We start from the raw sequence: 21,787 nt of genomic DNA, 5'->3' as shown, positions 1-21,787 counted from the left end.
ACAGAATGTTTCAGGGAACCTTTGCCTGTGGGGGCTCAGAACATCCCCGGTGCTGGTGGAAGAGGCCCAAGCAGCTTCTACTACCAGCTAAAAGTCCCTGCCGTGGCTCGGGGTTTTCCTGTGGCCAGTCACGCTGTGAGGCCCACTGCTCTTCAGATGTAAAAATGCAAAAAAAAAAAAAAAAAAAAAACCCCATCACAAGGAAAACATCCTGGCTGGCGCAAAGGCTGGAGAGACGATCCCTATCAAGATTCAGGGATGCATTTAATGGTTGTAAAGGTCACGCTCTAGTCTGGGGGCAGGGTGGGGGGCAGCGGGAGGTCAACCAACTTTAAAGGCCAGAAGGTCAGTATGTTCAGCTGGAAGGGCCACATGGTCCCTGTAGTGATCACTTGGTTCAGCTAGTACAGTAGCAAAGCAGCATATTTTAAAAAAAAGGGTGTGTGTGTGTGGTTATGCCAATACCAATAAAACTTTATTTACAAAAGCAGGCAGTGGGCTGGATTTGGGCTGTGGGCTGCAAGTGGCCGTTCCCAGCTAGTGAGAACCGGCATGGAAACACCAAGCAGAACATGGGTGGTCTGAGTTCTGGCCCTAGGGCTGACGTGTGCCGCAGAAGCTGCTCTGAGCCGTGCATGAGCTCATGTGAGAAGCAGAGCCACTGTTAACGGCTCTTGAAAGACATGGAAAAGGCTCTCCAGGCCTGCTGTTCCCAGAGCCCCCATCCCAACATGTGGTCTGTGGCCTGGCCTCCTGCGGGAGCGCAGGACGGTGCTCACCTCGCTGAGACTGTAGGGAAGGATGAGTTTGTCATTGGCTGTCACTGTTTTTCTTTTGGTCAGGACCTCCACCAGGATTTCCCGCTTCACCTGCAAGGCAGAGGAGGGAGAGAAGGCTCGTTGGGCGGGTCCTCACGTCCCTGAGGTAAGGCCGGAAGCCCGAGGAAGGTGGCAGGAGGACCTCTAGCAGCTGCCCCAGAAAGGGGGCTCCAAGCCCACCACGTCCTGTGCGCTATGCTCCGTGTGCTTTCGACTGATTGTGCTCAGGCTTAGTCGATGGCCCTGGGAGGATGGTCACACAGGCCTGGCGGGGGGCGGGGGGGAGGTCCCTGTGGGCCTGTGTGCTGCCTGGCAACCGCCATTCACAGATGTCGCCGTTGGAGTGGGTGTTCCTGGCCTGTTCCCTCCTGACCACTGAGCCCCCACCACAAGCCGGAGGCAGCGAGAGCAGGGGCAGGGAAAGCTGCCCCCACCTCCTGGCAGGCCTGCTCACTCATCCCCATGAACACAAAAGAGGAGGAATCCTGCATGCAGACACGAGCCACAGGTGGGAGGCACGCTTAGAAAACAGAAAGACAAGGGCAGGACTTCTCTGGGCACCACGGATGCTCGGGGCTAGGTTGTTCCTGGCTGCAGGGAAACTGTGTTGGGCATTAAATGGTGTGAAACAGCATTCCTAGCCTCACCCCCTAGAGGACAGCAGCTCCTCTGAGTTGTGACAACCCCCCAGGGCCTCAGACACCGCCCAGTGCCCCCTGGGGGTTGACCAGGGCCGGTGGAGAAGGGGATGGCAGGTCCAATGAGCACATGACCTTGCTGATCCAAGTCTGGGTTCGAAGGGCCTTTCCCATGAGGGGTGGAGCGGGGAGACGGTCATCCTTCAGAAAGGAGAAAGGGATGTGATGCCCTTGAGGGCATTACGCTAAGTGAAAGAGGTCACGCAGAGTAAAACAAATACCGTATGCTCTCGCTGGTACAGGGAATTAAAAAAAACAAAACAAAACAAAAAAACCCTCTCAAAACCCCCCAAAGGAAACCAAGCTGATACAGAAAGCAGATTGGCGGCTGCCACAGGCAGGGGTGGGTGGGCGAACTGGGTAACAAAGAGGGTCAGAAGGCCTTCTCCTCGTTCATGCTCTCTCTCACTGTCTCTCTCTCAAGTAAATAAATAAAATCTTAAAAAAAACAAAAATCTCCCACAAAGAGGGTCAGAAGGAACAGACTTCTAGTTGTAAAAGAAAAAGGTCCTGGAAACGTAATGTTCAGCGTGGGGACTTCGGTTCAGGATAATACGTGGCATAATTGCAAGTCGCTAAGAGAGAAGATCATCCAAGTTCTCTTCGCTAGAAAAAACTGATCCTGGAACCATGTGTGGTGACAGACGTTAACAGGACTTACTGTGGTCATCGTTTTGCAATACAGACAAACACCCGATCGTTCTGCCGTAACGCTGAAACTAACATAAGGCTGTGTGACGATTATACCTCAATTTAAAAAAAAAAGAGAGAGAAAAAGAGAACCAAGGAAGAGGTGTTGCACAGATTGTGGGGAGGAAGCAGGCAGAGACGCCCCGGTTTATAGAAGTGTGGCCCATGCAGGAAGGAAGTTCTGGGTGCTCGCTGGCCACTGTGGCCGAGGGCAGGGAGGTGTACCTTCAGGAGCTGGGACAGTGTGTCCAGCACCTCAGGGGGCCCGACCTCCAGACCTTCGTCTCGGCCCGTGGCTCTCTTCTTGTACGTGACGTTGCCCAGGTACAGGATGGCTGAGAGGACGGAAAAAATCCTAGGAGAGCAAAAGGATCCTAGGTTGGGGGTGGTTTCCAGAGTCGTAAGACGACGGACGCTTCCAGCCACTTGGGCTGAATTCATACAACCAGCCAAGACCAGTTGGATATCTGAAGTTTCAAAAAGGTCCAATCTCACTGCTGGGGACCTTTGTGGAATGTGACTTTGTAGACAGATGGCTCTCCTGGGTGTTCTGTGGGTTTTTTGGGGGTGGGTGGGTGTGGGGGTGCTTAAAATTTTTCTTATGGAAGCCTAACATGCACAAAAAAAAAATGCAAAAAACCCCCCAACCCATCATGCATAAAAAACAGGCCAAAAAAAGCCAACAGTTCTTATGTGTAGAGTTTGATGAGCTGTCAGAAAACATACACCTCCCTGTAAGGAGCGGAACCCACTCACCTAACGCAAAGAAGAGCTACCCTCATATCCTACCGCTGTCCGTGAACTTGGTGTCAGCGAAATCCTATGGCCTTGTATCAGGCCTGTCCCCCTGGAAGATTGTGATGTGGGGGTGCTCTGCTTGGGCTGTCCTGGCTTGGTCACACTCAGTGCTGCAACCCAGCATTTCTTAGCCTCAGCCCTGCGGACTCGTGGGGCTGGATCATTCTTTGCTGTGGAGAGCTGTCCTGTCCACTATGGGACGCTGAGCCACATCCCTGGCCCGCCCAGCAGGTACCAGCAGCTGCGTCCCTCTCTGCTTTCCCCTATGCAGTGTGATCACCAGAAATGTGTCTGGACAGAGTCAGACAGAGTTAAACAGCCAGCTGTCCTGGGGGGGGGGGCAGAAGTGACTCCCACTGAGCGCCATTGCCCTGTGTCGAGTCCAGGGAGCGGCACTTGAGGGCCCATTACTGGACAGCCTCAGAGCTAAGAATGTTCTTCAGTTTTTTCGGGGGTGGGAGTGCTTAAAAAAAGTAAACACAGGAGAACAACTCTGACCGCCTGGCCCCCAGAACTGAAAACTGACTCTGTGGCCCTCTGCAGAAAGTCTGGCCAGCCCGGCACGATACACAGCTGTCTGTTAAGTTATTTAATTACCGCCAATGAGCACTTGTGTCTGTGTGTGTTGGAGGGGGGGTTCCTAACTTTTTGGTGGTTAATAACAGGGCTGCCACGTGCATATCTTCAAGTCCGCACGTGCACGGCTAGCATCGGGCACGCGCAGCTCTTGCAGAAACCGCAAACAGTTTTCTGAAGACGCTGGCCTGATCTGTGGCCTCTGAGAAGCGCCCAGCCGTTCCCACTGGGCAATGCCGAATGGCACGCAGGTGTGGCGAGAACCTGTGTGGCTTTCCAAAAAATTTTTTCCAAAATTTTAACTGTGGCTAAGATACACATCATGTAAAATTCACCATCGTAACTGTTTGGGCAAAAGCCCCGTGGTTTGACATCTCCCAGTGACTACTAACTAATGCCCCTTTCCATGAGCTCATGGTCATCGGGCTGCCCTCCTTTAGCGTCTTAGCTCCTGCCGGGGTGTCCGTCAGCTCTCAGAGAGGGGCCTTAAATTAGAGTCCAAGATGTGCATGTGTGTGTGTGTGTGTGTGTGTGTGTGTGCGCGCAGTGGTGGGGAGGCGGTCCGCGCACGAGAAGGTGGGACGGCCAGCCCGGCCACTTACTGCTTCTTGGTGGCAGGGAGGAAGCCCACCATCTCCATGGCCTGCTTGAGTCTCTCAAAGTCATGCTTTAGGTCTTCTCCATCTTCAATCTTCAAGTTATGCTGAAAAACAAAGTCGGTGGCACTCTGGGTACATCTGGGCCAACAAGGGCGGCGTGCAAAAGTGATCCTGGCTGGGACCGCTGAGGCAGGGCTCAGGACACGGGGGGAATGAATGGGCCTCTTTATGCCGCCTCCTCTGGGCCTCCTTGGAGTCGGTTTGGGGGCCGGAGAGGGCCCAGGCAGACAGCCTCTGACCTCCCGGCGGCGCGTAAACAGCCCGTGGGGAACAGAGGCGGCGTTTGTGGCCAGGGCGCAGGGCTGTTTACCTGGTTGAGGTAGAAATAATCTTCAGGCTGCTTGAGCTGAAATTCCTGACGCTCTTCCTCGCTGACGCCAAGTAACAAATAATAAAACACGTGGTAGTTCCTGTGGGTCAAAGTGAGGAGAAAAAAAATTCGTTTTTGGAGGCCAGGCCACAACTCCTCTTCAAACCACTGCTAATTTTGCTGTGGGGACCACTGCTGGGTGGGGGGGGGTTGGGAGGGTGGGGAAGCACCTCAAATATGTACCAGTTTGCAACAATAAGTCGATTCTTACTATGTTTTAAAAAGAAAACTAAACCGTGAGCTTCTCCTGTGAGTAGATTAAGCAGGCGGGACTGTGGGGGAGGGTGGGGTGAGGGGGGAAATTAACTCTGGGTAAAAGTCAGGGGTAGGCACAAAAATAAGCTTAAAAAAGGTGGCTTCAGAGTTAAAAGCCCAACTTGCAGCCACAGAGCAGCCTTGGTCCTGGGAGATCGGCACTGGCTCCTGCAGGCCCAAAACACCTGTTCTCTGCTTTGTGGGGAAGAAGGCCCGCGCGGTGGGTCACCGAGGAAGTGTCCTCCTACCTCTCGTCCTTCTCTTGAGAGACCAGGCGGGACTTTTCAAGCAGGTATTTTTCAACAACAGCCCTATCATTAAAAGGAAGATGAAGGAACGAGATGTTAATATTTTGATGAGTTTTCTAGAAGAACTGGAGTCATTTGTTACCGTAACAAAGCCTGGTGTAGATTGATGGCCTTTGACGCAAGGTCAACTCAGGTACCTTAATCACCTTTAGAAACACAATCACCCCCCCAGGCGCCTGTGGCTCAGTTGGTTGAGCAACTAACTGCCTTCGGCTCAGGTCATGATCCCGGACTTCCAGGATCGAGTCCCACATCAGGCTCCCAGCTCCTTGGGGAGTCTGCTTCTCCCTCTGACCTTCTCCTTTCTCACACTCTCTCTCACTCACTCTTCCTCAAATAAATAAATACAATCTTAAGAAAAAAAAAAAAAAAAAAAAGAAACAAACAAAAAAAGAAAACACGCCCCGGGCCCCTGGGGGGCTGAGTTGCTTAAGCATCTGCCTTCAGCTCAGGTCAGGATCCCAGGGTCCTGCAATTGAGCCTCATATCAGGGTCCCTGCTCCAGGAAGGGAGTCTGGGTCTCCCTCTGCCTCTGCCCCTGGCCCTACCTCCTGCTTGGTCTCTCTCTCACACTCTCTGTCTCAAATAAATACATTAAATTTCAAAAAAACCCCAAAAAACAAAACAACAACAACAAAAACCAATAATCCTAATGTTGTGAATATAATCAAAGTCCTGTAAATATAACTTACCCTAAAAATCACCCCAAGTGTTGCCTTATCCTATGACTGCTGTCCATAAAAATAAGGAACTTGGGTTGGCCACTTCTGCTCCCCAGACCAGATGCAAACTGATCACTGCTCGGAAAGCTCCAGGAGCATCCTGGGGGGACCCTGCCAGGCGGTGGGAACCGGAGCGATTATACCCACGTGTTCACGGACAATACAGGTAGGCGGCCCCCTGTATTGACCACCTCCTCAGCAATTAAATGCTTCTTCTGTTAAAAATCTAACTCTAAGGGGCGCCTGGGTGGCTCAGTTGGTTAAGCCACTGCCTTCGGCTCAGGTTATGATCCTAGAGTCCTGGGATCGAGTTCCACATTGGGCTCCCTGCTCTACAGGGAGCCTGCTTCTCCCTCTCCCTCTGCCTCTCCCCCGCTTGTGCTCTCTCTTTCTGTCAAATAAATAAAATCTTAAAAAAAAATCTAAATATAAGAAAACAGATTCATTTTCATTTTTTTTTTTACAGCTTCGTTATTGATACAAGCTGCACACACTTGAAGTGTGCAACGTGGGAAGACCTGACTGGGTTGTTTCCCATTTTGTTCCATCAGTGGTCATGGACATAAACTAGAAGCGTGTGAACTGATGAGTTGTGACACAGGCAGACACCTGTGTGCCCACCACCATGACCCAGTTTCCTGGGCCCTTGGTCACCCCTCCCCACCTCCCATCCCTGAGTGGCCACTGATCAGCCCCACTGTAGATCAGTTTGCACTGTCTAGAACTTTAAGGAAATACAGCCCTGCAGTATATATACTGTGTGTCTGCCTTGTGACTCAGCCCGAGGACTGAGACTCAGCCATGTCATCGCGTGCAGCAGAACTCTGTTCCTTCTCACAGCTGGACACGGCACACTGTATTTACCCGTTCATTCCTGGTGGATGTTTGATGGGCAGGGGTCCACCGGCTCGTGGGCTCTGGGCCAGGGGCCAGGGACCTCTACAGCCACGCTCCCAATGCTGGCAGTACTAATGGTGACCTTCTCAGCACTGTTCTGTAGGGATTAAATGTCTTGAATCCTTCCACGCTGGGGTTGGGCACCGGCTCCCATTGAAAGGTGAGATACTGAAGATTAAAGAGGCCACCTGCTGCATGGGACTGCATGGGAGGGAGGTGGCCCGGTGGGGACCTGACTCTGCTCCCTCCACACCCTCTGAGGCTGGAGGGGCTGGTCTTTCATGGGTTCCACTATCACCAAGTGTAGGAGTTGGACAGCTCTGCAGGACACCCTCATTTGAGCCCATCCTGTTTTATAGGAGGGGCACATAGTGCCTGACAGGGAGGGAGGCCTGGGGGACAGTGTTGGGCCCCTGGGCTGCGGCGTGCTGGACGCCACCTGCCTGCCTCTCTGGGACGGCAGTCTCCGGTCTACAGCCTTGCCTGGGACACATGCACATAAGACAGGCAAGGGCGGGTGTCCATGGACTCGGCCCGTGTCCTCTCTTCTTCCAAACCCCTATGTTTTTTCCTATCCCTCCCCCTGCTAGGAGCTATTTTAGTTATTGGTGGTTTGTTCTCTTGGGGAGGGAGGCCGCATCTGGTTCTAGAATCAGACTCTTGTTGGAATTTCCACCTGTGGCCAATTCCCTGTGCTGTGTCAGCGGAGGCGGGTAGGGGGAGGACGGACAGTGCCCCTTACAGGCATCGAGCTGCCATTTGGCGGTGACAGCCCCTTCCTTTCCCTGATCATTTTTAAGGCCCTGGCCCCGACCGGGGTTCATAGGGGGCCAGGGATCCCCCAGCACGGAGCCACTGAACCCACAGGAAGACGAGGCCTTGCAGATTGGGGAACTGGAGGAAGGCTTGGACTGCCCCTGACCCTTGGCCTCCACAGGAAATGGCACTGAGAAGTGTCACCTCCCCAAAAGCAGAACCGGGTCTGGGCCTGCTCTTCCCCAGCTGGCTGTGGCCACTCCCTGGACAGGAAGTACACCTCCTCCTCGGAGCGTGGGCCGGCCACGGTCACGGGCTGAGGTGGAACTTCCTTTCCTGAATCTGAAGCCACAGAGAGAGGACTTTCAAAAGCTGGTCTAGAAGACTCAGCCAGCCAGGGCCTCTGGCCCAGAGCTTGATGCGGGGGTGGGGGGGGGTGGGGGGGTGCTGCAGCCAGCGGAATGGGCTGTACCAGACAGCTGAAAGCTGGGGTCACACGGTGGCCCCTGGAAGATGTGAGATGTGAGAGTGACCCCCAGAAGGGTCTTGGAGATGTAATTAAGGGAAGGCACATGGAGATATGGGAGATATGACCATCCTCCATGATCAGGGTGGACCCCAAATCCCAGGGCAAAGTCCTAAGAAGTAGAATAGAACAGTGAGACATAGAAAAGACCACGTGATGGGGGGATATGGACACAAGCCAAGGAAGGCCTGGGGTTGCCAGAAGCTGCAGGAGGGCATGAAGAATCCTGTCCTGGAGCCTCCGGGAGGCGGGTGGGGTGGGGGCGGCTGTCCTGCCTATGTCCTGATTTCAGGCTTCCAACCTCCAGCGCTGTGAAACAATAAAGTTCTATTGTTCTGAGCACCCCGGTTTGCGGCACTTTGTTCTGGCTGCCCTGGGACACCAAACAGAGACCACAGAGAGGAGCAAGCGGGGAGCAAAGGCTCCTGAGTCTGGCCCCTGGCTGCAGAGCCAGCCGGGACCCAGGAAGATACAAGGCAGCCTTCTGGCATCTCTGTCCCCCTGAGGGAGCCCCCGGAACTGCAGATGGGGTATAATTCTGTGTTGGTGCCCAACAGGGTACTCTGGGCATCTCCTGCTGGTCAGAGGCCCCGCAACGGGGGTGGGGGACTGGCCAAGCCCACGCAGGTGCCCAGCAGCACTGAGCTGGGGGGACCACTGGATGGTCTGTGGGGGGCTGAGGGGCTGGAGCAGAACTGCCATTTATGGGGGAGGGGCGGTCTCTCACCTAGACCACTGCCCACTGGAGCCTCGGCAGTGGGAAAAAGGAATGAGGCTAGAGACCGAAGGATGCGAGAAAACAACCTTCCTATTTGTGTCTTGAATATGAATTGTCATTTGAAATGATCACCAGTGAGGTTAGATGGACAGAAGAACCAACATACTTTGGACCCAATCCCTAGGCTCTGCCACTTGAGGACTTCTCCTGAAATGCTGGAACCTTCTCTAGGGCTCTAGCCCTGGTGCTCAGGTCTCCTCCTCATATGGAACAAGTAGGCTGCTCAGAGTATCACTTGGAACCAGTATAAATCCTGCTCCCACCGCACCTTGCACCAGAATGTTGAGGCAGGGATAAGCCCTTCGAGTAACCCCAGACTGTGCCAAGATGTTTTTTTTTTTTTCTTTTTTACCTTGAAAGAGTTTCATCAGCTCATAAGATCTTTGCATATTAAAACAAACAAACAAACAAACCCAAAACATTATGCAGTATTAAATCACAGTTACAGTGGGTTAAGCCTCTGCCTTCAGTTTAGGTCATGATCTCGGGGTCCTGCGATCGAGCCCTGCATCGGGCTCTCTGCTCAGCAGGGAGCCTGCTTCCTCCTCTCTCTGCCTCACTCTCTGCCTACTTGTGATCTCTGTCTGTCAAATAAATAAATAAAAATCTTAAAAAAAAAAATCACAATTACATTTTTAACCAGCTGTAACTCCTCAGTATACTTTTAGAAAGAAAAAAAAATCCTACAGCACCGAATTCTGAAATGACATTATGACTTAAATATGATGACAAAATAGGTAATTCCTGAGAACAGTAACTCTTTGCAAAGCTGCCAGACTTTTATAAGCATAACCACAGCACAGAGTAACGAACGCAATCTCCACGTTATACGTTTAGTTGAAGTAACTGTGCCTCCACCCAGGGAACTCACATTTGTGGCACAAAATGCTGGTCTGGTGTAACTTTCACCAGACAATGAACTTCACAATCCAGTTACCCACTGCCCATCTCACCCACCTACCCACTCACCCATCTACCTAATCCATTCATCCATCACCCATCCATGAATCCAACAGTCTACAAATTTATCCATCTATCTATTCTCCCATCTAGCAGTAAGTCTATCCAGCCACCCACTCACCCATCCATGAATTTACTCATCTATCTACCCACCCACCCACAAATCTGTCTGCCCACCCACCCACCCACCCAGGAATCCATCTGTCCGTCCATCCACCCACACATAAATCAATCCATCCATCCATCCATCCATCCACCCAACTCATGAATCTACCCATCTACCCACCCACCCACCCACAAATCCATTGAACCATCCATGGATCCACACCCCCACCCCCACCCCCAAACCCATCCATTAATCTATCTACCCTCCTTCCCTCTCTCCCATCGACCCATCTACCAACCTTCAGTACTTCCTTGGGCAGCCACTTCGATTTGCTACCCAGCCTTACTAGGTCTTCTCCTGGCTAAAGGGGCACCCATTTGGCAACTGCCCCAGTCCACATCAACTCTGCCTGTGGCATCCCCAGGCCCACCGAATTCAAAACCTCGTTAAGACCAAGACATAGCTCGGTGTGTCCTTGTCTGTTTTTGGCAGCTCCATCCTGCTAGCACCTTTAGTTCACTGCACTTGCTTTTGGGGCACCTGGGTCCATGCTCGATGACCTGGGGACAGAGGTCCTACCCCTCCCGCCCCTCCCTTTGACCCACAGCTCAGATCTTCACATCAGTGATTTAAATAAAACCACACTTGCTTCCCCGTACAATTCACACGTATCTGCAGGGCCACAAGTTCCACGCTGAGCTCCCAAGCTGGGCCCTCCTCATAGGCGTGCCCGGGAGCCCAGCCCAAGGCCGGTGGCCCACAGTCGGGCGGCTTCCAACTCACCCTCTCACGATGCCACTCTCCAGGTAGTTGACCTGGATAAATTTCCCAAATCGGCTGGAATTGTTGTTGTGGGCCGTTTTGGCGTTTCCGAAAGCCTGTGGGGAAGATAAGAACAGGGTTTCAGGGGCGCCTGGATGGCTCAGTGGGTTAAAGCCTCTGCCTTTGGCTTAGGTCATGATCCCAGGGTCCTGGGATTGAGTCCCGCATCCGGTTCTCTGCTCAGCAGGGAGCCTGCTTCCTCCTCTCTCTGCCTGCCTCTCTGCCTACTTATGATCTCTGTCAAATAAATAAATAAAATCTTACAAAAAAAAAAAAAAAAAAAAACAAAAAACAGGGTTTCAGAGCGTGAGGATGAAATTTCTATGTGCTGCCACCCGGAACCTCAGAGGTCCCCTTGGGTGTGAGTCACGAACACTCAATTTGCCCGAAGTCAGCCGGAGGCCCTGATGAGCCATGTGTGTGCCGACACACTTTGTCTCTGTGTTTGGGCTGTGGGAGGGGTTCAGGTTTTGAGTGTCAGACGTGAAGACTGCTTATCAACAGTCTTCTGCTACTGTGGTTCAGAGGGTCGACTGGCCCATGGGCCAAGTCCAGTCCATTGCTTACTTGTGGATCGTGTGCGAGCCAAGAGTGGTTTTTACATTTGTAAATCGTTCAAAACACACACACACACACACACACACACACACACACAACAACAAGTAGAGTAGGACTTCCTGACATATGAAAATTCTATTCACCTTTCAGTGTCTAGAAACAGTTTTATCGGCCTGCGGCCAGGCCTGTGCGCTCACGGCTTGCTCGCGGCTGCTTTCAGGCTCGAGCAGCCACGTAACAATGCTAGAGACCATTCTGGCCTGTAAGGCTGAACGTATTTACTGGGTGGCCCTTTCCAGAAGGAGTTTGGTGGGCCCTGGGCTGATGCGGGCTGTGGGTCCCAGGAGAAGATGAAGCGGGCTTGGCGGGGAGCAGAAGCGGAGACAGGTCCCCGCCTGGAGGGGTCCTGTGATTCTGTGGGAGGACAAGCCGGTTCACTACGAATTTTTTGACTGGGATGAAGCTGGCATCACATAAAATTAACCATTTAAACATCAACAATTCAGTGTCATTTAGTACAGTCACAATGTTGTGTAACCACCATCTCCATCTAGTTCCAGAACATGTCTATCACCCCAAAAGCAGACCCCCCCCATCTCCATTAGCTGTCACTCTCCCCCCGCCCCCTGCCTTCCCCAGCCCCTGGCAGCCACCAGCCTGCTTTCCGTCGCTATGGATCTGTCTGTTCGGGATATATTTTGCCCAAGAGGGAGCATACATTATGTGGCCTTTTGTCTTGCTCCCTTCACTCAGCAGGATGCTTCTGGGGTTCATTCTCATTGCGACATGAATCGGGGCTTTATTCCCAATATGTAGAGGAAAGTATGCAGAGCATGGAGTCTATGACTCAGTGGGGTCCCCCCTGGGCCTCCTATGTGTCCACTACCCAGATTAAGACACAGAACACACGCTGCTCAGGTTCTTGGGGGTGACACCCCTCTCCATGAAGTACCCAACACCACTGAGGGGTGGACAGGGAGAGGGTATGAAAAAGCCTGGCGGGGGCAGGGGGAGACGCAGGGCAAGGAAGGTGCTGGGGGCGGTTTCTCTGTTTCAGGGAGCAAGACGCTGGCAGAGGTGGGAGCGGTGTGGCTGGGCAGGGGAGGGGAGAAAGGCAGAAGCGATTACAGAGCCTGGCGCTCAGCTGTCCAAGCCCTTGTGGCTCCGGGGGCCAAAGAAGGGGTGATCTGGGGGGTGGGGTGATGCCCTGCTCAGACGCAGAAAGGGAAGCTTGGTGGCCACGAGAAGGGCCAACAATGTTCTAGTTTGAGAAGGCTGAGCTGTGTGGGAGGCTATGCAGGCATGAGGGCTGTGGGGAGGAAGTGGCCAAGGTTTGCAGGGGTGCTGGGGCTGAGCGTGGGTGTCTGAGGGTCCAGTGGGGCACAGGGAGGATGGCAGGGTGGGGAGAGATGGTCAGGCTTGCAGGGGACCCGGGAACCAGGGGACGTGCTGACCCAGAGAGGAACTGGGATTTTCTTAAAGGCTTCGTTCTGCAGGGAAATGAACGCGGGCTTCTGGTGTGGAATCCGAAGGCAGAAGCCCCATAAAAAAGCGTCTGCTGGGGGAAGGCCCGGGATACTTCCTCTGGCTCTGTTCCACAGAGTTCTGGAACAAGAAAGTGGCACCAGACCCCAGGAATGGGCCCTGAGGCAACAGCCAAGTCACCCAGCAAGAGTGTTAACAATGAAGGAGGAGACCCAGAGAGGAAAACTGGCCCCGGCCCCGTGGTGCAAGGCGGGGATGTGCTCCGGGCAGGGTGGTGGCCTGGCGCTTTCGGTGGGGAGTGGGCCTCCCAGAGGCAGAACACTGTCTGAGGAGGCATGTTCCCGAGTCAAGACAGTGGCCACAGGGCCCTCTTCTCTTCACAAATGCTTCCTTAGGACCTGTCTGTGGCCAGGTTTAGAAAGTCTCTGGAGGGTTGGATTAAACACAGAAGCTCTTGAGCCAGTGGCAACGACCGCGTCCTGACTTTGTGACAGAGCCCCTGGCCGGTGGCTGGGTGACAGCAGCTGGTGGCCAGGCCTGGGTCTGCCTGGTTTCCCAAGTGCCTATGGAACCCAGCGCAGGGTCCTCAGCCTTGGCCCTGCTGATCGGTGGGGTCTTGTGCACTGTGGGGTCCGAGCAGCGACCCCAGCCTCCACCTGCCAGAGGCTGCTGTGTCTGCAACAACCAGAAATGTCCTCAGAGCTGAACTGCTGAATGGCGCTGAACACACAGACGGAGGGTTAAAGAGGTCTGTAGGGTTTGGTGGTTGAGGGCTCTGGGGCCCCTCATCCTGTCGTGAGGACCCCCCCCGCCCCCGCAATGGGTGCTACAGGCCCGAGGAGTCCTGTGAGGAAGAAAACTCTCTTTCTAGGTTTAATCTCTAGTTTCCGTCAAGTTCAGCCTCAGAACTGTTTTTTTTGTCTGGAGTAAAGCCCAACGCCTCTTACCGTTCTGCTCTGGGAATCGAATCGGCAGGCAACATGTCTGTTTCCTGCTTTCATTCCAGGCTCACGAGACCCCCGTGGGGTTCCATCTGAGCTGGGGACAGGCCGGGCCCTCCCCCTGCTCGGAACGAAAATAAACTCCACGAGCGAGCCCTCCTAATGATGAGCAGATGGCGCGGGATGCCCAAGCCTGGGTGGGCTCCTTCCCGGGGGAACAGGCTTCTTTCTCTGCTGGGGCCCCTACACCATCCGGATCCAGGACCCACTGCAGAGACCCCTCCCCCCTTTCCTCCCGGCCCAGCAATGTGCCAGCGCCTCCCAAAGACCCACGCCAGCCCCCATTTTGAACTCGGGGCAAGACTCCATGGGATTTCTAAGGAAACAGTCGGGGCTGGTGTCTTGTGGACCACAAGAGGGAAAGTCTTCAGGATGCGAGGGCCCCCCACCAGCCCTGCGCAGCCCAGGCTTTGTGTAGGGGGGGCAGTGACCTCATGCGTCTGGTATGTGGTCTCAGCACACTGCGACTTTTCAAAGCCAGTCTAAAAATATCCGGTTGCTGCTATTATATGTCCGAGGAGGAGGAAATGCTGGCCTGGCGCTCACAGCCAGGGGAGCTGCTCTGTAGCTGCTCCTGGGGACTGATGGGCGCGCGCAAGGCCTCGGAGCGCAGGGGAGCACAGGGGAGGCTGGGGATCCCAGCGATTGTGGGGCCTGGGGTGGACGGCCGGAGGAAGAGGGATCCAGGCGCCGGCAGTGATGGGATGTCATCTGGCACTGGAGCTGTGGAGGCCACGTGCTAATGCTGTCTTCCCACCAGGCCAGAAAACCCACAGTCCTGGCAAAATGCTACGGGACAAAGGCTTCCACTTTCCTGGAAGCACTTTTCCCCCCTTACATAACATAAATTACACGTTTCTAATATAAGTTGCATGCTTTGGGAAAAACAAAACAAAACCAAATCGTGATAGAAGGAAAAAAAAAAAAACCATAAAGAGACAAGTCTGTAGCTCAAAATCCTCCAAGCATGGTTTCTAGGTAAAACTAACAGAAAAGCCACACACCCACCCCTTCCTCTGACGGGGCAGATGATCCTGGGCCGGCAGTGGGTGGGCTGCTCACCCGCCACCCCAAGAATGACAAGAGCTGCGGGGGGAAACCTCTGACTTTCTTCCAACTGCCTTTGTCTTTTGAGGTTCTTCTGGGAAATTCAAAAAGGTTTCTGAACTTGGAGTAATTGAGGTTGGGCACCTTACTTAGCCAGAAATTTTAGAAGGTGCGTCTTTTAAAAATCTCAACAGGATGCCGCCTCTGCTCTAGGCTGAATCGTGTGGTAAACATTTTAGACAGAAGGGTGGTAACATCACAGAATGATCCGTCGCGAGTCCAGTCCCAGGCCGGGCGCTATGGGGCTTATGACTCTGTTTTGCTTCTACTCTTCCGAGAGACAGGTGTGCCCCATTTCAGATGAGGAAACTGAGGCACAGAGAGAGGCCTGCTAACTTCTCTGAAGTCTGAGGGCAGGCAAGCAGGTGGCACGACCCTGGGTTTGAACCCAGTGCCCTCACTCCCAGCCCATGCTCCATGCATTGGTCTCTCAGTCCCCACAGCCTGGGACTTTTTGGGGTGCCTGCCTGCCCTGGCCGAGGCCACTCCCCCTTGGGCCTGGTGACCGGGCAGATGGGACGCCAGAGCCCTTTCTAAGCTTACACCTGGTCTCTGGTGCATCCCACACAAAAATCAAACAAGCCTGGATGGACCGCGTTAGGCAAACTGTTTTTGCTTTCAGATTTCAGAGTCTGAAAGCCCCATGGGATGAGCTCATGAAGGCAAATGAGCTAGCCTTATCTCCTGTGTGGACAGGTGAGCCCCACGTTGGGAGTCCCCTGTGGAGAAGTCCCCTAGCCTCACCACCCCGGGTGGATGTCCTCCCAGCAAGGCTGAGGGGGCCCAAGATAACTCCATTGCTGCCCCCACCCCCCCAAGATTCACCCAAGGCCACCCTTTCTCAGAGGGAAGTTCTAGATCATTCCAATGGCTTTGTCTTAGTTTTGGGGTCAGCTTTCTGTTCTCCTGATCTTCTAGTCCCAGGGACCTCACTTCCCAAGTGTTCGCGAGGCTTTGCCGCGTGTGGTCTCATTCACTCAATCACTCGTTCCTCCCTCCCTTCCTCCCTCCATACTTCTGCTTGATAACAATTTACTGGTTGGCTGCTGTGTGTCTGGAACTGTTGTAGCTTCATAGAGGCCCCCGCAGAGTGAAGCCTCTGTCCCTGCGCAGACCACGCGCCACACGGGACTTCTGGATCTCTCGTGCCCAAGCCCAGACCAGGCATGGAGAAAGAGGAGTGACTGGGGCTGTGGGGACGGGCTTCCACTGGTGAAAGAACATTAGCACGTATGAGGCAACAGGGAAGCCTGAAGATGGGGCCACATGAGACTGTCTCCCCCTTGTCGGCCTGCAGGAGCCATTTTGTTCCTGTCATGGGTGGGGGTGGGCAGAACGCAACACTGGGAGTGACTGGAGGTTGGCGGTGGCAGGCTAGGGCAGACTTCTTATTTTTTTTAAGATTTTTATTTATTTATTTGACAGAGAGAGATCCCAAGTAGGCAGAGAGGCAGGCAGAGAGAGAGAGAGGAGGAAGCAGGCTTCCTGCCGAGCAGAGAGCCCGATGTGGGGCTCGATCCCAGGACTCTGGGACCATGACCCGAGCTGAAGGCAGAGGCTTTAACCCACTGAGCCACCCAGGCGCCCCGGGGCAGACTTATTTGACTCCACAGTATTCTCCGTGTTCCGGGGATACTCTGCCATGTGCAATAGCACTCGGCCTGCGCCCATTGACAGGTTGTGCCCCCTTGGGGACCCCGGCGACAGTCAGACATGGCAGGAGGCACCCTGGGAGCTGTCTCATGGGCCTGATGGGAGCACAGAAGCTGGACAGGCAGTGTCTCTGCCCAGGGGGCCCACGGACCGAGGAGCCTGGAGGGTCTGCTCTGCCCTCCTATGCTGAGCAAACAGCCCCGGGCATCCACTTGAACCTGGGGCTTTCCTGTGTGGAAATCCTGGGAAAATAACCACGCGTGGGGTGGAGGGCTCCTTCTGGCAAGGAGCCCAGGCAAACGGCTCTGTCTGTAGGGGCTCCCAGTGGGTCCCAGTGGCCAGGGTGGAGGGTTTGAATTGGTTCATTGCTCTTGGGTTTCAGATTCCTCTCCTGTGAAGTGAGAGAGAGAAAACCTCGGACTACCTGGGTTGTTTAAAGATGAAATGAGACTAGGGGACCCAGGGGTGGGTAACCTTGTCCTGCAAAGGGCCACGTAATTAATATCTGGGGTTTTGTCAAAATGACCCGACCCCGCTGCTGTGGCCCGAAGCAGGGACGGACAGTCTGTATGCTCATGGAACTTGGCCGTGTGGAGAACATCTTCCTGACGTCTGGCGGGGTGGGGCAGTCTTGGGCTCTGAGCTCCACCAAGGTTGGCAAATTATGGCCAGCGAGCTGTTTCTGTAGGGTCTACGAGCTAAGCATGGTTTTCACACTTTTTAACAATTGAAAAGAAAATCAAAAGACTATTTCACAACGCATGAATACAGTATGCAATCCAACTTCCACGAGTTCGCAAATCCCCTTTGTGAATAAAGTTCTGCTTGGCGTATAGCTAGTTTACGTGTGGTCTGTGCCTGCTCTTGGGACCATAGCGGCAGAGCTGAAAATACAGACCCTGGGGTCCTTTCCAGGACGGGCCACTGCTCGAGGGGCTCTCTGTTCCACGGGCAGGAGAAGAGCCTGACACGCGGGACACAGGGCAGGCAAACGTGAGAGCACGTGAGCGTCGGCACGACTGACCGGTCTCCCAGGGCACAGTGGAGACCTGGAGAAGCAGGACCTTAAAGCACAGAGGGGAGGGTGGGATGGGCCAGCAGGATCACAGGAGGTGGGGAAGTGAGAAATACAGCTGGAGCGCTTTCCAGAGAACTGTCATACAGGGAGCGGGGGCTGGTTCTAAGAGGGAAGATGCCAGGCGAGCACAAGAATGACGATGGGAAGGGGTGAGGACTGTGGCTGGGAGGTGGGAGGTAGGACCCTCCCCCCACCCGCCACCACTGCCAGCCTGCCCAGGTAGGTGGCACTATAGGCTCTGGGGGTCTGCGGGTGCGGGGCAGGAAGTGGAGGGGTCACATTCAACCTCATGGCTCCTGATTTTCAGATGAGGAAGTGGAGGCTTTCCAGGGCCCTGCTGACCCCTGGTCTCTGCCTGGATTCTGTTTCCTTCCTGTTACCCGTGGGACTTGGGGGCACCCAGTGGGCTCTCAACAGCCAGCTGCTGGACGGACAGGTGAAGGGACAGCAGGCATCTGCAGAGAGCCAAGTGACAATGCGACGGGATGCTCAGTCTACCTCCGTGACCCCGGTTTTTAATGGGTTCTGTCACTCTTATCTGCACTGGCACCAACGACCAGTTCGGACAGAAACAATGAAAACCAGCAAGGGCTCCTGGGACCAGAACAGGCTCTTTGAAATGGCTAGATTTCCTCCCAAGGGCCAAAGTTTCAAGCAAACCATGCAGGGGCATGGGATCAGGCAATCTTTAAAAAAAAAAAAAAAAAGGAAGAGGAAGATGAAAAAGAAACCAAGTATGAAACAAGTTATTGTATCTGATATTTCACTAAATTTTTGTTTAGGTTATAATGAAACCACGTGCCAGATCACAGAGAGTAAAGAACAGATCAAGCTTTGATGGGGAGAGCCTTGCTTGGTTCTTAGGGCATCTAAAACATTTGAGGAATTCATCAGGATCCCCGAGGGCTCATCTCATCCATTTCAACAGCCAAATCATTCTCTCTGGGGTTTACTTGGTTCTTTTTCTCAGGTTTTTGAGCTAGGAAACTAACTCACTTACTTTCATTCACTCTTATTTATGAATATAAAGTGTTTATGGCTACAAATTGCCCTCTTGGTACTGCTTTACATAGTCCTGTGGATTCTGATAACATAGAGTTCCGGTCATGAATTTTTAGGAAATCTGTAATTTTGGTTTACAGATCCCCCTTCATCCAAGAGCTGTTTTACAGAGATTTACAGTTTCTTTCTGAAAGAAATTTCCATCTGCAAGGGCCTTTGAAGAATTAATTTCTAGTTTCACTGCATTGTTAAGAGTGCTGCTTGTCACAGTTCTTACTTTTGGAAGTTCTAGATGCTTTCTCCATGGCCTGATATAGGAATGAGTCTAGTGAATGCTCTATGAATATTTCTTATCTATTCTCTTATAGGTCCATAGATCTGCTTAAACACATGGCTTGGGCATATTACTGGGCATATAATATTGCTGCTGATTTGCTATCCACTTAATGAGTCTCTTGCTACATGTTTATGGCTGTTTCTCCCAGAATCTTCTAGAATTTCCACTTGGTGAAGGCAGCAGCTGTGTTGTTTGGTGCACAGATATTGCCAACTATTATACTTTAAGTGTAAATTGAGGTTTTAGGTCTTATGATGAATCTTCTTTGTCACATTAACTTCCAGAGCTCTGAACTCTGCCTCCTCTGTGTCCAAGGAGGAGGACATGTTTGCTCCTGTTTCCATCTGCCTGCTACATCTGGGCCTGTCTTTTTATTTTTGGCTCCCTGAACTGCTTTGGTTTAAGTGTGCCTTGTTCATTCAGCAAGGTAGGGACCCAGCTGTGTGAGCCAAGCTGAAAATCCTCTCCTTTTAATAGGCAGATGACAGACTCATTCCCTTCTGAAGTCCAGGCTGATTAGCTCTCTTCCCCACCTGCTGCTCGTTGGCGAGGCTGAGTGACTGGAGTCAGACCAATTGCCCGGGTCACCTGATGACTTCCTCAAATCCTGCACCTTTTGCAGGACTTTTCAATCTCACTTTGCAGCTGATCTGAGTGGCGTTTGGGGGGCGGGAGGCACCTGGAATAGAGCACACTCCCGGGCTGCTGAGCTTGGAGGAGACTGTGAGTAGGGGGCCCATTTTGTAAGTGGGTTGTTCATTATGGAAGGTTTCATCTTGGGGGGACGACTGCTTCCCTAGCCAGTTCACAAATGGACAGACTCTGGTGCCAATGACGAGAAGAGCAAAGGTGTCTGGTACGTTCTCTGCAGCAAAGCCAAGCATTTGCATGCATGAGGAAATGTGAGCTCCCAAGGGGGTGCTGGAGGGTCTCCAGAGCATCTCGCTATTCTTCTGCAGGTACTATACACTCTCCACATTCCTGAGGAAGGAGATGCCTTCGAACCCATCCTCCATACCTGGGCTGGACAAGCCTGTCATGGTGGGGCTCCCTGCTTACAGCAGTGGGGAATCAGAATTGCCAAGACTGGGCACCTGGGTAGCGCAGTGGGTTAAAGCCTTTGCCTTCGGCTCAGGTCACGATCCCAGGGTCCTAGGATGGAGACCCGCATCAGGTCCTCTGCTCAGCAGGGAGCCTGCTTCCCCTTCTCTCTCTCTGTCTGCCTCTCTGCCTACTTGTGATCTCTGTCTGTCAAATAAACAAATAAAATCTTTAAAAAAAAAAATAAATAAAATCTTAAAAAAAAAAAAAGAAAAGAAAGAATTGCCAAGACTTCAGTGGCCGCTTCCCTCACAGCCAAGTCACCACTCCTGTGACACTCTGGGGGGTTAGGGAGGAGAGAAAAGGTGGATACCCCAACTCTGAGCTGGGGGGCTTGTTAAAGATTCAGACTCTTGGGCCCCATCCTAGACCTGCAGCATTTCTGAAACGGCCAAGGATCTAACATTCTTAAACCAGAGCCCGAAGGGTTCTTCTGATTCAAGGAAGGATGAAAACTATGGCTTTAGGGTTTGTTATGAGAAGGAAGTACCTCTAGGGTAGGTATGAGAGGTCTAAGTTCAGTTTGCCAGAGTCTTCCCTGTCTGAGACTGACTGTGAACATCTCATCAAGGTGGTAGGAGCTTAACTAAGCCCTGGGTCTGCAGACTATGCCCCACAGGCCCCATCTGGCTGTCTTTTTATGAAAGATATAAACTTTTAATTTTAAAATAGTTTTGGATCTACAAAAAATTGTAAGAATATTTCAGCAAATGCCTGTGTACCTCACATTCAGTGTCCCTGATTTTTTGTTGTTGTTGTTGTTTAAGATTTTATTTATTTATTCTGGGGGAGGGAGAGAGAGAGAGAGAAGGAGCAGAGGGAGAGGGACAAACAGACTCTGTGCTGAGCATGGAACCTGAGCCGAAACCGAGAGCCGGACTCCTAACTGAAGGAGCCCCCCAGGTGCCCCCAGTTTCCCCTATTAAAGTTACCTTTGACAGAACTAACAAACCAATACTGACTGATAAACTGTTATTAACTGAGTCTACGTTTTATTCAGATATCCTCAGTTTTCCCCAAATATCCCTGTTCGGTTCCAGGATCCCATCTAGCATTCCCTATCACGTTTAGTCATCCTGTCTCTTTGGGGTCTTCAGATCAGGTTTCTCAGCCCTTCCTTGTTTTTGAGACCTGGAAGGTTCTGAGGACTGGCTGGGTATTCTGCGAAAGGCTCTTCAGTGTGGGTCTGTCTGATGCTTCTCTCCCACCACCTGTCTTTGTAAACAGTTTTATTGGCACACGGCCCCCCATTCATCTGGATTATCTGTGCCTGCTTTTGCTCGATGAGGCCAATGCCAAGTCCTTGAGACACAGACTGCATGGTTCTAAAATCTGGAAATATTGACTATGGAGGACTTGGTAGAATCAGCTTGTGGAATGAGAGTCCAAGTCCCTCTATAAGGGCGGTGACCTCACCCAGAATACAGAACCTGGAGCGGCCAAGGCCAACTGACTCTGGCCAACTTTCCCATCGCTCAGCATCTGGAGTTTTAGCAGTTAGCATAAGGAAATGTTCCAAGCAGGCTTCCATGGACAGAAGAGTAGGCTGGATAGAACATTTGAGACATTTGCCTCCCTTGCTGGAGAAATTCCATTTAAGGGTCCTGTGGCCTGTTCTTTAGGGATGAGGCTCAGGGAGATGGAGACACTCAGGTGTGCCTAAAGCCACTGAAGAGGCCAGAGCCAGCGGGACTCTAGGCTTGAGGATGTCTGGGCTCCTGTCTAC

At 52.7% G+C, this 21,787-nt stretch overlaps 1 protein-coding gene across 9 annotated transcripts in view; it reads right to left on the bottom strand.

Moving 5' to 3' along the window:
• The window catches only part of MYO9B (myosin IXB), an 85,030-nt gene that overhangs the window by 30,497 nt on the left and 32,746 nt on the right, over positions 1 to 21,787 (bottom strand). For all 9 annotated transcript variants that reach the window (XM_032314945.1, XM_032314964.1, XM_032314960.1 and 6 more), the window contains exons 3-8: positions 10,701 to 10,795; positions 5,113 to 5,175; positions 4,550 to 4,649; positions 4,183 to 4,283; positions 2,432 to 2,561; positions 780 to 869 (exon numbers count right to left, since the gene is read on the bottom strand). In XM_032314945.1, the coding sequence (XP_032170836.1) occupies positions 780 to 869; positions 2,432 to 2,561; positions 4,183 to 4,283; positions 4,550 to 4,649; positions 5,113 to 5,175; positions 10,701 to 10,795 (579 nt within the window). The remainder of the gene's footprint in view (positions 1 to 779; positions 870 to 2,431; positions 2,562 to 4,182; positions 4,284 to 4,549; positions 4,650 to 5,112; positions 5,176 to 10,700; positions 10,796 to 21,787) is intronic.

This window comes from Mustela erminea, chromosome 1 (assembly GCF_009829155.1).
Source record: "Mustela erminea isolate mMusErm1 chromosome 1, mMusErm1.Pri, whole genome shotgun sequence".
Taxonomy (NCBI): domain Eukaryota; kingdom Metazoa; phylum Chordata; class Mammalia; order Carnivora; family Mustelidae; genus Mustela; species Mustela erminea.
The sequence above is the reverse complement of the archived record's forward strand: the minus strand, read 5'-3'. Positions and strand labels throughout refer to the sequence as shown.